The sequence below is a fragment of the Periplaneta americana genome, chromosome 9 (assembly GCF_040183065.1).
Source record: "Periplaneta americana isolate PAMFEO1 chromosome 9, P.americana_PAMFEO1_priV1, whole genome shotgun sequence".
Classification (NCBI taxonomy): Eukaryota; Metazoa; Arthropoda; class Insecta; order Blattodea; family Blattidae; genus Periplaneta; species Periplaneta americana.
This window is the reverse complement of record NC_091125.1, coordinates 130,303,514-130,319,148: the sequence shown is the minus strand read 5'-3', so window position 1 is coordinate 130,319,148 and position 15,635 is coordinate 130,303,514. Positions and strand designations below refer to the sequence as shown.

The 15,635-nt window shown below is 35.4% G+C and overlaps 1 protein-coding gene across 1 annotated transcript in view; it reads right to left on the bottom strand.

The window, feature by feature from the left end:
• Positions 1-5,387, bottom strand: part of LOC138706515 (UDP-glucosyltransferase 2-like) — a 98,068-nt gene extending 92,681 nt beyond the window's left edge. The window contains exons 1-2 of the mRNA XM_069835884.1: positions 5,298-5,387; positions 1,391-1,553 (exon numbers count right to left, since the gene is read on the bottom strand). Coding sequence (XP_069691985.1) covers positions 1,391-1,553; positions 5,298-5,317 — 183 coding nt within the window. The 5' untranslated portion in view covers positions 5,318-5,387. The remainder of the gene's footprint in view (positions 1-1,390; positions 1,554-5,297) is intronic.
• Between the last annotated feature and the right edge of the window lie 10,248 nt (positions 5,388-15,635).

Sequence of the window (15,635 nt, the reverse complement as noted above, 5' to 3'; positions counted from 1 at the left end):
AAATAACAATATAAATTGATTGAAAACTGCATTACAATTATGTATTTTACACTGCAACAAACAATACATTACATATTGTAACAGAATACTGGAGTTGTTAAAACAACATGAGTTCAAGAACTTTAAACATATTTTAAGATGGTATGAAATGAGATAATTAAGATACAATGCTTTTGTAATCAGACATACTAAAGTATGTTCAGCGTGTAAAAATTTCACACAGCTAACATAAAATCCATTAGCTATAGATAGTTTTTCTATTTTTCTTGAAACTTATTTTCTGTGACTTGTGACTCATGTGGTTTTACAAATGACCGATTCAATTTTCGTGTTTATTATTATTATTATTATTATTATTATTATTATTATTATTATTATTATTATTATTATTATTATTCCCATCTCCCACATTTAACCTCTCTTAAGTTGGCAGCTCTAATGTTACACGCGCTCAGCAATTGTCAAGATTGACGTAAGATATTTAGTTGATTGGTCGCATAGTACTTCGTAAATTTAAACTACGTCAATACTGATTTGCAACAAGTGTGATCTGTAAAGTCTGACATACACGCTGAAAATAATATGCTGCAATACTAGTAATTATATTTAACACTGTAGCAAATTACAATAGACTGTGATACGCCTCTGAAACAGTTGCGAGAGAAATATGTCTTCGAAGGACTTGAATGAATGCTCGAACCACCAAGATTTAAAATATAACTGTGATCACCTGTAAATTACATTACGAACCACTAAGATTTAAACTATAACAGTGATTACCTGTAAATTATATTATGAACCACCAAGATTTAAAATATAACTGTGATCACCTGTAAATTACATTACGAACCACCAAGATTTAAAATATAATTGTGATCACCCGTAAATTACATTACAAACCACCAAAATTTAAAATATAACTGTGATCACCTGTAAATTATATTACGAATCATCAAGATTTAAAATATAACTGTGATCACCTGTAAATTATATTACGAACCATCAAGATTTAAAATATAACTGTGATCACCTGTAAATTAGGCTATATTATGAACCACCAAGATTTAAAATATAACTGTGATCACCTGTAAATTATATTACGAACCATCAAGATTTAAAATATAACTGTGATTACCTGTAAATTATATTATGAACCACCAAGATTTTAAATATAACTGTAACCAACTGTAAATTAAATTATGAACCACCAAGATTCTAAATACACATATGTCTTCCTCCATAGCTTTGTTCTTGTATCTCTCTACTTACGCAAATGCGTATTTAGAAATATATGTTTTTACATGAACAAGCGATAGAGAAATAAGTAATGCACTGTACGTGCTAAGCCAAGCATTTATTCAAATATGCCGCAGAAATCCTGCCTCGTTACCTGATGTCCTCTCCTGGCTAGAGCTCGACTCAGGGTCCTACTGAAGTACGTGTGGCTGGATGATGCCATGTTCATGAGTGCCAGGATTCTGGCTCCCTCCAGAGCGGGCAGAATGAGCAGTATGGCAGCCAGTGTAGCAATGTGGAATTCCATAATAGATCCCCTGCATTGGGAACAAGATATGGAATTGTATTATTTCCTTCTATGAAATAGAAATTCATTCAAATTATGATTTATTCTAAAATTGTACATCGCGTATCAGAAGCGATAGCGCAAACTCAATAGACAAAAATCTAGTAAACAGTAGACAAAAGTAGAGGCAAAGAAGTCTTAGTAAACTTGGGTTCGCAAAAGAACCGTTTGAGAGATAATTGCGAATGTACGGTTACGATCCACCACTGACTTGGTTGTTTGTACAATGTTGCCATCGTGTGCTTTTCACTTTTGGACAGTAGATGCCGTAGTCAGGGTGCGAATTAATATTTATGATGAGACAGGATAGAATCCTAGATAGAAATTACTGACTTACTTACACAAGACTTTTAAAGAACACGGAGGTTCATTGCCGCCCTCACATAAGCCCTATCCTGTGAAAGATTAATCCAGTCTCTACAATAATATTCCACCTCGCTCAAATCCATTTTAATATTATCCTCCCATCTACGTCTCGGCATCCCCAAAGGTCTTATTCCCATCGGCCTCCCAACACTATATGCATTTCTGGATTCGCCCATACGTGCTACATGCCCTGCCCATTTCAAACGTCTGGATTTAATGCTCCTAATTATATAAGGTAGTCCCGCGCCTTGGCGTAGATCTAGTGGTCTAAGGCATCCTGCCTAGGACTCGCGTTACGGAATGAGAACTGGTTCGAGTCCTCATGGGGGAAGAAATTTTCTCATGAAATTTCGGCCAGTGTATGGGACCGGTGCCCACCCAGCAACGTGATGCACTTGGGGAGCTACGATAGGTAGCGAAATCCGGTTGCGAAAGTCAGCTATAACGGCTGGGGGGATCATCGTGCTAACCACACGATACCTCCATTCTCGTTGGATGATCGTCCACCTCTGCTTCGGCATGTGGGCGTGAGGCAAGCAGCCGGCTGGTAGGTCTAGGCCCTTCACGGGCTGTAGCGCCACGGATTATTAGGCTAATTATATGAGGTGAAGAATACAATGCGTGCAATTCTGCGTTGTGTACCTTTCTCGATTCTCCTGTGTGTCAAGTTGCTAGTTTTTTTTTGGCTGGATGTGTAGTATTTTCATGTTGTTGTCTATGTTGCTGCAGCTGTGATTGGAGTTTGTGATGTGTTCTGCGTAGGTTTAATTTACTAAAGATGGTATTAATTGGTCCGAAAGAATAATATCTGTTATAGTGACAATTAATATTTGAGGAGAGAAATTCGCTCCAGCGGCGGGGATCGAACCCGGGTCCTTGGTTCTACGTACCAAGCGCTCTGACCACTGAGCTACGCCGAATTCAATCCACAGCACCGGACCGAATTCTCCCCCTACAGTGTTATTTCCCTTTCGTGGCCTGATTCCAAGTTGGGCATATACGTTGACGTTTATATTTCAAGTCAAGTGCCATTATATAAGGAGCGCACTCAGCTGAGTGACTAATGGCTAATCCCTTATTCATCTGTCGTAAAAAAATCTTGGCTTCTTTTTTCGATAATAATCTAAATTGGAATTTTCAAGTTAAAGAAACGATAAAAAAATCTGTTCCTCCATTCACTGTTTGAGTCGCTTAAGAAACTTCTTGCCCCAGCAACTGAAACCTACCCTAGTAATGCCGCATTTCGATTATTGTGACGTTTTGTTAAGTGACCTAAGTTCTGAACTGTCAGTCGAGTTACAGCGAGTTCAGAATATGTGCGTCAGATACGTATGCAACATCCGACGCAAGTCTTTCGTGGCTCCGACTTAAAGAACGTAGAACTTTGCACTCCTTGTCATTGCTCTTTCGAATTCTGCACACTTCAACACCAAATTACCTTTCGTCTCGTTTCTCTTATCTATACTCTAACCACGACGTAAATACCAGATCACTTATCTGTGGCGCGTTAAGTATACCTCTTCATAGAACATCTCGTTATTCATCATCTTTTACAGTATCCACCTCGCGACAATGGAATTCCCTGTCACAAAGTATTAGGGGCTGCAAGACAATAAACACTTAAAAACAGCTTAAAAGATAATCTTCTTAGCATTTCACTCCAATCATACTGACTTAAACTATCACTGTCTACATTGTTACTCCTTCCTTTAGACATGCATCTTGATAGTGCTGTATTTTCAAAATTGTCTCATAATAATCTCTTTCTATTATCTAACATTATTTGAAATATATTAACATTCTATGTATTTTAGCTTAATTCTGCTACATAGTTTGTATTTCAGTGTTTAATTAATAGTTCATAGTATTTTGTTGTTTAATTCGTAAATAGCTCTTGTATACATGTAGCTCTTACCTAAATCAAATTGTTGAATTCTTTGTAAGTTTATACATATGTATGTATACATTTTGCTGGTTGAGTGGAAGAGAAGGCCTTACGGCCTTAACTCTGCCAGCTAAAATAAATCATTATTATTATTATTATTATTATTATTATTATTATTATTATTATTATTATTATTATAATGGCCGGGATTCCGCAGTAAAGTGCACACCAATCTGTACAGAATCATGCACTGCTAGCTAGACCAATTTACTACAACTTGGAGTCAGGACACAAAAGGAAGCTAACACTGTAGGAGGAGAATTCGGTCCGATGCTGTGGATTGAATTCGGCGTAGCTCAGTGGTCAGAGCGCTTGGTACGTAGAACCAAGGACCCGGGTTCGATCCCCGGCGCCGGAGCGAATTTTTCTCCTCAAATATTAATTGTAGGTTAAATTGTTGATAACCAAACTACACAACAATTCAACCTACGCAGAACACATCACAAACACCAATCACAACTACAGTAATCTAGACAACGACATGAAAATACTACACTTCCAGCTAAAAGAAAAAAAAAAGCAGAAACTTGACACACTAGAATGATATAAAATACACCCACATGACATCCTGAACACTCAACTCAGTTTCAAAACACACATCCTTTTCGACACAATCATGAACACATCCCAACAGAACAGGAAACCAGAAGATAGCGCAGGATCTCCACTAGGCTATGGACAATGAAGAACAAAACTTCGAAAATAATCCCCATTTCAGTTTGGTTGATAAGCCTTCCCCTCCACTCACACTCTTTATCATCCGTGAAGGAGAAGATGCTACTGTCTATCTTACTATCAATTAACTTTGAACATAGAGAAAATTCTTGCTATTGAAAATGTTTACCGTAATCTATATTTCGAGAGTCTATACTAAGCGTTTATATTGCATTTTATTGTTGTTTATACCAACTGGGACATTAAAAAGCTACTGATAGCAGAAGATAAATGTTTTTTTCCCCGCTAGTTGCTACTCCCTAGCATACACAATGGGACAATCTACACTGTCACTCCCCCCTGACTTCATAATACAAACTAACATTCCTTAATTTAATTATTAGTTGAAAATATTGTAACATCGGCATTAAAACATACTCACTGTAATTGTTAAACATCTGTGTCACTGTATTTTATATCCAATTAGGTACTTTATTTAATATTTCATTTTCTAGTGTGTACAGTTTAGGGGGTGCAGGTTTAAGAGGTAACAGCTACCGGTCTGTTACTGACGGACTCAGGCAAGTGGAAGGGAAAAGAAATGCCTTCGCTTCCTCTCAAGTTGTATGAAATGCCGTTTAGTCGCCGGGTAAATTCCTAAATATTATCACGGTAAAGTTAGAAAGTTAGTCAGTGATTATACAGTATTCTTATGGCATTTCAAAGTTTTTGTATCCTAAATTTACTTACCGCGATTTCGTATTTAACATGTTACAAAATACTGTACTTCAATACAGTGTATGAAGAGGTGGTAACACTTCCATGACCCGTCCAGTTCACTTAAGTTTTTCTCTAAAAGTTCTACAGAAAGATGGCGTATTTATATTATCAGTTCTGAAGGACAAGTCTTATTTATGAGGCAGTTTGAGTCAAGAAACCATATTTATACGTTGCTCCCTATATATTATAACATTGGGCAATTTTCTTAACAGTAGACTTTGACATCGCTTGACTGCAAATGTTTCTCATTTTGAAAGTTTCTTCTTGTTTGGTGAGTGGAGCAAACCTGTGAAAAAAATAAAATCATTTTAACATGTGAGGGATCTAATATCAAAACCTGCCATATCCACTTTTTTTTTTAAATTGAGTTCCCTTATTATTTTGGAGTACTTTCTAACACCTACCACATGCATTGACCGGCTTTTTCAAATTTGAACTACAACCCATATATAATGCATAGTAAAAATGGAAGTTATTTTCGAAACCCACCACATCCAACGAAGTAACTGCACGTTTTTCTCATTTTTCTCAAAATATAGCAAAGTGGATGTGGTAGGTTTTGATACTAGACCCCTCATGTGTGTATTTCTCTTTTTTCATAAGGATGGAAAGATCCCGCCAATGCATTTGAAAGAGAGGCAATAGTTTTAAAGAGATAGACTATCAAGCCCCCTCCGACTTAATTGATCTTAAAGATTTTATTAATTTGTCCTACAGAATAATATCTGTAATATTGATAATTAATATTTGAGGAGAAAAATTCGCTCCGGCGCCGGGGATCGAACCCGGGTCCTTGGTTCTACGTACCAAGCGCTCTGACCACTGAGCTACGCCGAATTCAATCCACAGCACCGGATCGAACTCTCCTCCTTCGATGTTTCCCTTTGTGGCCTGACTCCAAGTTAGGTATATACGTTGACGTTTATATCCAAGTCAACTGCCATTATACAAGGGGCGCACTCAACTGAGTGACTGTTTGGCCGGGATTCCGCAGTTAAGTGCACAGTAATCTGTATAGAAATATGCACTGCTAGCTATGAAAATATTAAAGATTTATTAATTTGTCCTACAGAATAATATCTGTAATATTGACAATTAATATTTGAGGTCCGGTGCTGTGGATTGAATTCGGCGTAGCTCAGTGGTCAGAGAGCTTGGTACGTAGAACCAAGGACCCGGGTTCAATCCCCGGCGCCGGAGCGAATTTTTCTCCTCAAATATTAATTGTTAATTGATCTTGTAAGCAGGGTATACCAGCGCGCTTCTAACTTATAATAAATTTAAAGACAGTTTTCTTAAACGGCATTTCTTGCAAGTTGAGAGGGAGCGAAAACATTCTTTTCCCCCTCCCTGTTCCCCAGATACCGTTAGCGACCGAGCAGTAGCTGTTACTTCTTATACCTGCACCCCCTACGCTGTACACAGAACAAAATAAAATACTTAATAAAGTACAGTAGGGGATATAAAATGCAGCCATACAGATGTTTGACAATGACTTGTTTCAGTATATTTTAGTGTCATTGTTATAATATTTTCAACTGGCTACTAATAAAATTAAGGAATGTTGGTTTGAATGTTGAGGAGCGACACAGTGCAGATTGTCCCAGTGTGTATGTCGCAGTGTAGCAACTAGCGGTGGAGAAAACATTTGCTCTGAGTGGTTTGAGATTTGTTCCGTCCTTACAGTTTACTTCGTAGTGTTTTGTGAATATCGGTATAGGAAATAGTGTACATAGTGTAGTGTTAATTTCTTATATGAGTACATAGTTTTTATTATTTAGGCTTAGGACCGTATTTCATCGTAGTTTGTAAATTATTTAACGAACATTATGGCTTCCAGCAGTGTTATAAAACATAAAAAACGTAAACCAATGCGAAGTGGTCAGAAGAGATGTGTGTTGAATTTATTTCAAACGTTATGTGCTGAAAATCCAACTTACAGTTTAGGAAAGGTGGCTGAGATGACGGGAAAACTGACGGGAGTGGGAAAAGCAATTGTTTATCGCATCAGAAGAGAGGCGAAGATGAATGACAATATATTAAAAAGAGAGGCGAAGATGAATGACAATAAATTAAAGAGTCCGGTGAAATTTCGCAAAACTGTTCCACTATTAGAAAAATACGACGAATTCACAAAATCAGCAATAAGATCTAAAGTTCACCAATTCTTTTTTCGTCAAGAACTGCCAACTTTAGACAAAATATTAGCTGCGGTGAACGGTGATGAAGATAATAGTGATATTAACCTACCAAAATTCTCGAGGTATGTTAATTTAAATTAATTCTTGATTTCCGCACAAAACAGATTATGAAAATCTATCAAAATATTTCTAGTTCTAATTTTATTATAATGCATGTCACAATACTGGCTTTGCATTATAATGTTATTATTCATAATTATTCCACTTAAATTCACTACATAGTACTATAATTTGTGTAGCTGAACGTAGAAACGCATTACTACTGGTTCAATAGACCTATGCTTATTAAGATCGAAATACTTAAATTTAATATGTCAGTTGTACGCCTGTTTTAGTATTTATTTCTTCTTACGTTACAAGTAACTGTCGTATATTGAACTTATTAAATATTTTTAATATGCAAATTATTGATATAGACAGTAATAAAAATGGAATTTATTTCTTGGTATAGACTTTCGAAATATAGATTTTGACACTTTGTGTTGTAAGTCAATTAGTCGAACGTTTTTACGACGGACTGTAGCACCTTCCCCTTCACTGACGGTAGAGAGTGTGAGTAGAGGGGAAAGCCTCTCAAACTGAAATGGGGAGTAGTCCTTCAGTAGACACCCTGCTCACAAACACAAGTAACGCGCACTACAGGGTCACTCTACAGCAGGTCCTTTACTCCTAAACAAGTACAGTAGGCTTCAGTTTAGCATGTTTATAATATTATGCACTACTAGTTGAAATAAAGGTGCCTAAAACAAGTGCGAAAGTACAGAAATGTGTAGAGGAATTCGGAAGACAGTAGGTCTGTGTAAGTGGCGACATAATTGTGTGTAATTAATATAAGACTGACATAATCTGTTTTAAAAGATGGAATTTACAGCAGCATTGTAGTTAAAAAAATATATAAACCATTTGGAATGTATATAAAAATAAGTGAATCTGACGATCTATCTTCTACTAATTCAGTGTCAGCGGAGAAATTCAGCAGAAATCTGTATGAAATGATGGTGCAGGCCAACATTCAACAAAGCTGATGACAAGCACTTTAAAAATTTTGTTGGAAAGTACACTTGCTAATAACCTCAATTATTTGCAGTATGCTATATTTAATGCGGATGACGTGAATATATTAGGAGAAAATCCACAAACAATTAGGGAAAACACGGAAATTCTACTTGAAGCAAGTAAAGCGATAGGTTTGGAAGTAAATCCCGAAAAGTCAAAGTATATGATTATGTCTCGTGACTAGAATATTCTACGAAATGGAAATATAAAAATTGGAGATTTATCCTTCGAAAAGGTGAAAAAATTCAAGTATCTTGGAGCAACAGTAACAAATATAAATGACACTCGGGAGGAAATTAAACACATAATAAATATGGGAAATGCCTGATTATTCGGTTCAGAAGCTTTGTCATCTAGTCTGCTGTCAAAAATTTAAAAGTTAGAATTTATAAAACAGTTATATTACCGGTTGTTCTATATAGTTTTAAAACTTGGACTCTCACTTTGAGAGAGAAACAGAGATTAAGGGTGTTTGAGAATAAGACTCTTAGGAAAATACTTGGGGCTAAGCGGGATGAAGTTACAGGAGAATGGAGAAAGTTACACAACGTAGAACTGCACGCAATGTATTCTTCACCTAACATAATTAGGAACATTAAATTGAGACGTTTGAGATGGGCAGGACATGTAGCACGTATGGGCGAATCCAGAAATGCATATAGAGTGTTAGTTGGGAGGCCGGAGGTAATAAGACCTTTGGGGAGGCCGAGACGTAGATGGGAGGATAATATTAAAATGGATTTGAGGGAGGTGGGATATGATGGTAGAGACTGGATTAATCTTGCTCAGGATAGGGACCGATGGCGGGCTTATGTGAGGGCTACAATGAACCTCCGGGTGCCTTAAAAGCCATAAATAAGTAAGTATGCGATATTTAATTCTCTATTAACACTTATCATTTCTTTTCGATGTTACTGTTAAATCCAAAACAGTGCAAATTTGATATAAATATAGCAAAGGTAAAAGAAAAATTAATATTGACAATTAACACCAGAAAACACAGTCAATTAGAGTCTTCACAAACTTTTTCTGATGTTTGTATAAATTATTACACTAATTGAGCATAAATAAAACCTGTCCATCTTCACGAGTTTTATGTTGTACTATTGTCAAGCCTGTCTGTCGGATATGAATATGATAACTTCCCAAAGAAAGAAAACATTTTGATTTGTTGCGTTGAGTTATTACTTATTAACATGTACACCTGCATTATGAGGAAAACGGTTGTATAACATAAAACGGCAATATACTACATGTTACTGATGAAACATTAAAAGGTTAAGTGTTATTGTTGTTGTTATAATCATCATCTTAATCATAATCATCATCATCTCTGTACGTCGACCCTTTTTCAGCAGATGTACGAATAATGCGGTTAGCTCTTCAATTTGAACTGACTGATTTATCTACAATACAATACAATACAATACAATACAATACAATACAATACTATGTGATGTCAAATGAAAGCTAGATGTAAGGACTTGGCAAATGTTGAACTTTCAAATCTTTGCCAAAAAATAAATATCCGAAGCTTCGTTCTTTCCCTTGCTATAAATTATATTATCTTCCTCATCAATAAATAGAAATGTATAAGAATAATCATACAACATCTACAAAGTGTCAGTATCAAGCTGCTGCTTCAAATCCAAAATGATGGTTTGATGAAAAATGTAATGTTAAGTGTCGTAGTAGGCAAGTTATTAAAAATGTTGTTCCAATAATAACATGTAGTCCGTGGAATCCTGTTGCAATAAAGAAGGTAGATCCATATACTGAATCTGCAATGGTGAAAGGTGCTATGCACGTTGCAGGTTACACAGTGGCTCGGCGCACGATGGCATTTTCGCCACCGCTGCTCCAGTGCATCCTTCAGTAGACAGTTTCTTCTCAAAGCGATGGCGGGCTTATGTGAGGGCGGACATGAACTTCCGGGTTCCTTAAAAGCCATCTTGAGCACGTCCTTCAAAAGTAAGCATTTTTTTTTTGTACTAATGGCGAGTACTTGATCGTTCGTGATTCACCCACATGAAGCCAGTTTTGCAGATCAATTTACCGGCAGTTTTGTTCTCCAGAGTGTGCCAGACGAGGCTGGTCAACGCTACACACGCGATGATGATGGAGATTTATTGGGATGCCGCAGGGGAACCACAAGTTATAAATCGGAGGTACACTGGGGATCGAACCCGGGTTCACAGAGTTATAAGTCCAGCGCTCAAGCACTAGACCACTATGGCGGCTTTAAAGTAAAGCATATTCTTGCTGGAATACGAAATATCTGTAACTTGAAATCAAGGTGATTTCGTACGTAAGATTATAATATGAACTTTCAAAGTTCTAAATTTTTCCTTGAAGTAGATCTCACAAAACATTCAGTAGGCTATACATACAAACATACACACATGCACGGATACACGCATGCATACACACATACGTAATAACTGCGGATCGTTTTCTGGCCCAGGGCGTATGGAGATAAGGTTCTTCACAGACTATATTGGTGTGACGTCATGTTTGGTGCGTGCGACAGCTACTATCAGGGAACACTTTTATTTTTTTGTGCTGCAGTTTATATTATATTCATGATTCAGAACTAGACCTCGTAGACTGTTTACAATGCAATATAGTGATAAAGACTGATACTACGATGATCTTTACTACAATTTAAATTATTATCACAGTCTACTATATACAGTCACGAAGCTTGAGTTTTGAGGGTGCTAGAAACAATAGACTGTGACGGTTCTATTTTGCATTTCCTGTAATGAGGCGATATTAGCAATCCTAGTGGTGAGCAACTATCTAATGTTTGCATATTTACTACGTATTGAGCTTCGCGACTGTATATGTGTTATTATTTTGTTCATTTATTTTATTTATTTATTTTTACCGGCAGAGTTAAGATCATAAGGATTTCTCTTCCGCTCAACCAGTATAAAAAATATATAGCAAATATAAATAACAGCAACAGAGAAAACAATGGAATAATAATAATAATAATAATAATAATAATAATAATAATAATAATAATAATAGTAACAGTAAAATGTAGATGTGTTTAGTTACATGTAATTCCAAGAGTTAAACAATTACAATTTAGCGTGAAATAAGACAATGATTTGTATCAAAGAAGTTATAAATAAAATGAAGGACAATTGACAATTTTGTGTGAGTGCATGAAGTTTGTGTGACTGACTGCAACCTGTGTATATTTTTGTGTGGCTCTACTTTGTTCATAGTGTGACTTTTCTTTTTATTTCTATTATTGTCTTGGCTAAGGCTAAGCTATCGACGAGCCCTGCATTCTCTTGTTCTCTTATTTCAAATTCTGCTTCTCGTTTTCAAAATTTATCTGCATATCATCAGCTAAGTACAAGATCTCATCAGAACAATTTACTCATTATACCCTACCACAAGACGTCTTTATATTCTTCATCTTATACAGTTTCAGTTGCTAGAAATTGGAACTCGCTTCCGAGTGATGTAAGGGGTTGTTGGACAATAACTTAATTTAGGTCAAAATTACATAAATTCTTACTTAACAGATTAATTGCTGATTAATATTTGTTACTTATAATGAAACTAACATCTGTCCATTCTTATTATTATCATTAATTTCTCTAAATAGATTTACAAAACCTCTAATGGCAATTACATTAATATTCTCATTATAGAAATATATTTTAAATTTATATATATATATATATATATATATATATATTTTATCTCCCTGTAACATAGTCCTAGTAAGCTTATATTAAATTAATTTTCATCATTTTAAATCTTAAATTAATCTTAAATTAATTATAATTCATTGAATTAAATTAGCTCATAAATTAAGTTACTACTTTACCATATAGGTTTATCTAAATTTAAATAAATATGTAGTCTACTAGTCTTTAAAACTTAACTGAAGAATATAGCTGGAGAACTTTTTAAGTGTAGTGTAAATATTTGTAATTTAAATATGTATTGTATTGATTAAGGCTGGTTGAGTGGAAGAGAAGGCCTTATGGCCTTAACTCTGCCAGCGAAAATAAAACATTATTATTATTATTATTATTATTATTATTATTATTATTATTATTATTATTATTATTATTATTATTATTATTGTATTTCTGGTGGTGTGGAAGAGAAGACCTGATTGCCTTAACCAAATCAGAATAAATAAATAAATACATAAATAAATAAATATTAAATAAAATACATCAAAAATAAAAATCATATTCTAAAAAAATAATATTTGAAAAAGATCATATTCTAGAGACAAATAGCAGTTTTTTTGACAATCGGCTTTTGAAAGTAGTCATGTCTGACAGCCCCTTTGTACAGTACTTACTTACATTATGAAATAAAATACCTTGCAATACAATACACAGCAATGTACATAATAGTGTTTATGCTCGACCATGCCGAAATGTACTAATTATACATCTAGTAGCAGTCCTTTAATGCATGTCATTAAAGTACACCTACTCATTAAAGTACAGGTCTTCAGCCAACGATAATTCAGCTTACATGTGTTCAGCCAATGACAAGTCAGCTTTGTACCGTTATAAAACCGCAAGTATTGATTATTCTCGGATATGCAATCGAAAGAGAATTAGCGAAAAGTCACGGAGGCTGGAAATCCAATACTGTCGCAGAAGGTTATGTTCTGTTACTATAATAATTAGCGTTAATAGTAAATAATATTCAAATAAATTCAATTTGGCATCTCGTTTTTCAATGTCGAATTCAATAATCAAGGTTATAATATTATAATATTATCAAGTTTAACGGGACTACGTCAAGGTCAATGACATTATTGTTCCTCGGAAAAAATCAATACTTTCGCGTCTGCGCACATCTCACAATTCACGACCTAGAACAAGGTCACTTCCGATCTTGTCAGTTATAAATAAAATGTATACATCTGAATACCGGTAATTTCAAGTTAGAAATATGTTCGAGCATAAAAAGTCGTATGAAACTCGCCTATAATGGTAATTAAGAAGCTCGTATAAAAATTATGAAACTCGCTTGCGCTCGTTTCATAAATATCCATACTCGATTCTTAATTACTATCAGTATAGGCTCGTTGCATAATGTACTATAATAATATTTGATCAATGCAGACCTACATTCTTTTTCATAGTGTAAATGGTAAAAATAACATATTTCAGTGTACATAGTGTAAATAATATAAATTGTAAATATTAATGTAATTGTTAAAGTAGTCTATGTTTTGTTCCACATAATTTTACCAACAAGAGTTGCGTGAGTAGACAGAAGTACAGCTCATGCATTTTGTCAAGACACTCGCGTTGTGCAGTACGGGAACGACGTTTCTGTAAAGGGGGTAGGAGTAGAAGGGAAGGTCGGGTAGGTCTAGGTAGGTAGTATCGTTCGCCATTTTTGTTCTTTCGTTGGCGAGCTACCAGACGAGGAATCCATTTGCCGCACCGTCAAACATTATCATGTCGTACCTCCTATGATAATAAATCAAACTTACTATAATTCAGCAAATAATTGAGCGGTAAATAACGTCCTCGTGTGCTTTCTGCGAACGCCAACGAAAGAGCCAAAATGGCGGGCGATTATATTAAGTATTTATCGAGCCTTAAGAAATGCATAACGTCTTCATCAGCGAATCACAAGACGCACACGTTTAAATGTAGCCGACCTGCAACGTGATTGGCTGCCGGAAATTAGAGCGACGGGACTATAGCTACAACAACGTCGCAATGAAAACTGAAAGAAAAATAACCGTGAAAAATAACGTTAGACCCGCACTCATTGTTACCTTGTCAAATAAACACAAGCGATAATTAAAACGCTTACTATTATACATTTTTGCACGGCAGCACTCATTGTTGCAAAGAGATTATGAACTGACTGAAAGACAATAATATACATTCGGTGAAGTCACTTTCATTGTAGCGGTTATAGAAATAAATTAAAATATACCTGTAGGCAATTTTTAATAATAAATTAATAAATAATCAAATAAAGGCAAAAAAGCATTTATTTTGTAAATTACGCATTTATATTAAAAAAGGCAGAAAAGGGCAACATAAAATTGTGACGTTTCAATGACAAAGATATAATTCATACAGATTTACTTTCAAAAAGAAGATAAATTTAACACATTTAAAAAGGCATTCTGCCAAATTTCCGGCCTCTGCTCATGACTTTCAGTACGACCCTCTGTAAAAGTTACAAATTTCATTTTATATTGAGAATATATTACTTTCCTGATTACTTTTTTGCATTTAATATAAAAAGTAATCAGGAAAGTAATATATTCTCAATATAAAATGAAATTTGTAACTTTTACAGAGAGTCGTACTGAAAGTCATGAGCAGAGGCCGGAACTTTGGCAGAATGCCTTTATAAAACAGTTATATTACCGGTTGTTCTTTATGGTTGTGAAACTTGGACTCTCACTCTGAGAGAGGAACATAGGTTAAGGGTGTTTGAGAATAAGGTGCTTAGGAAAATATTTGGGGCTAAGAGGGATGAAGTTACAGGAGAATGGAGAAAGTTACACAACACAGAACTGCACGCATTGTATTCTTCACCTGACATAATTAGGAACATTAAATCCAGACGTTTGAGATGGGCAGGGCATGTAGCACGTATGGGCGAATCCAGAAATGCATATAGAGTGTTAGTTGGAAGGGCGGAGGAAATAAGACCTTTGGGGAGGCCGAGACGTAGATGGGAGGATAATATTAAAATGGATTTGAGGGAGGTGGGATATGATGATAGAGAATGGATTAATCTTGCTCAGGATAGGGACCAATGGCGGGCTTATGTGAGGGCGGCAATGAACCTCTGGGTTCCTTAAAAGCCAGTAAGTAAGTATTACGAGTAAAAGCGAGATATTCTTAGCAGAAATCAGAACGGTCATAATTCTAACGCAAGCTTCAAATCATATCTCCATCTACCTTATGTTGATCTCATCTGTTACAAAAAAAAAAAAAGATTCACTATTCATGTATTACGGTCCTCAATGCACTGCGTAATTATCGTAAAGCTTTGAGGAGACAAGAGAAAGTGTTTG